The sequence below is a fragment of the Octopus bimaculoides genome, chromosome 28, assembly GCF_001194135.2.
Source record: "Octopus bimaculoides isolate UCB-OBI-ISO-001 chromosome 28, ASM119413v2, whole genome shotgun sequence".
NCBI classification, from domain to species: Eukaryota; Metazoa; Mollusca; class Cephalopoda; order Octopoda; family Octopodidae; genus Octopus; species Octopus bimaculoides.
This window is the reverse complement of record NC_069008.1, coordinates 15291361-15292544: the sequence shown is the minus strand read 5'-3', so window position 1 is coordinate 15292544 and position 1184 is coordinate 15291361. Positions and strand designations below refer to the sequence as shown.

Here is a 1184-nt window from a genome sequence, read left to right as displayed (position 1 = left end):
CTTGTTCTCACTGTCCTGTTCTTGTTTACACTTTCACCCTCCGCAAAAAATCCCAAATTTAATTAATTTGCTTTTTGCGGGATGGACTGTTCCAACGAAGTCGCATATTGTCCTTGCCTTCGAAACGCGGAGTAGATGGAACAGGGACAACTGAAGAAGGGAAATATTCTTTATGTTGCATGTCTCGTTTCTGTGTTTGTTTTTTTCGTTGTTCGAAAAAAAAACGTTCGTTTTCTGTCTTCGTCTTTATGTTTTCGTTTCTCATTGTGTTTAACGTTTTTTGTGATGTCCTGTACCCATATATGCATGTATGTATACATATAGATGTAGGTATGTACATATATAAAAATACCCTTGGCCTAAAGTGTAGCCTGCAGTATACACCTCGCTTGGATATCTACCACTTCCGATGTTCCGCTCGCTATCAAAGATATATAGTCCAGATATTATCTAGTCCATTCCTTAACTCTTGTGTGTGTGTATTGTCCATGTATGTGTGCGTGTGCGCGCGTTCGGGTGTGTATGTATGTGTAAGTGTGTGTGTGTATAATCATAATGTTTTGAATCTAGCTGAAATTTTCTTTCTTTTATCAGACGTTGGAGCGATGAAACCTTCAAGTACCTGCTCAACCTTCATGAATCGCCGATGGCCTCCGAGCTGGGGATCCAGCTTGTATCTGGTTATTATCTTAATAGCAGAGAGGTAAAAATAATACTTGTTCTATTTGACTCATATTTCTGGAGAGGTGGTTCTATGAAAACCAGATGTGAATACAAACAGAATAAAGCAAATTTCGCGTAAATCAGATCACGAATTTCTGAGATGTGTGTTTTTTGGGGTTTGTTCCCACAAATTCAAGCAGTGAAACCTGGAGTTATTGCCCTTTACTGTGATCACCTGGACAGTTTTGTTTGCATGCTTTCTTGCATGTATGCTGGTCTATAATTTAATAAAGCCAAACCAGCACATGATGGGAAAATACTCTGAAAGTAAAGTACCATTGAAATGTGAATACGAACGGAATAAAACAAGTTTTGTGTAAATCAAACCACGGGTTCATGAGATATGCGGTTTTTTCGGGTACCTCTCTAAGTAGCCAAACCGTCGTATAATGGGGAAAATGTTTTGTAAGTACAATGGCTCAGCTGACTTTTGTCGCTGTTGTTAGTTTAATATTTTTTCT

At 38.4% G+C, this 1184-nt stretch overlaps 1 protein-coding gene across 3 annotated transcripts in view; it reads left to right on the top strand.

The window, feature by feature from the left end:
* LOC106873074 (D-amino-acid oxidase) overlaps positions 1 to 1184 on the top strand; it is a 25015-nt gene that overhangs the window by 5425 nt on the left and 18406 nt on the right. For all 3 annotated transcript variants that reach the window (XM_014920291.2, XM_014920293.2, XM_014920292.2), the window contains exon 3: positions 595 to 703. In XM_014920291.2, the coding sequence (XP_014775777.1) occupies positions 595 to 703 (109 nt within the window). The remainder of the gene's footprint in view (positions 1 to 594; positions 704 to 1184) is intronic.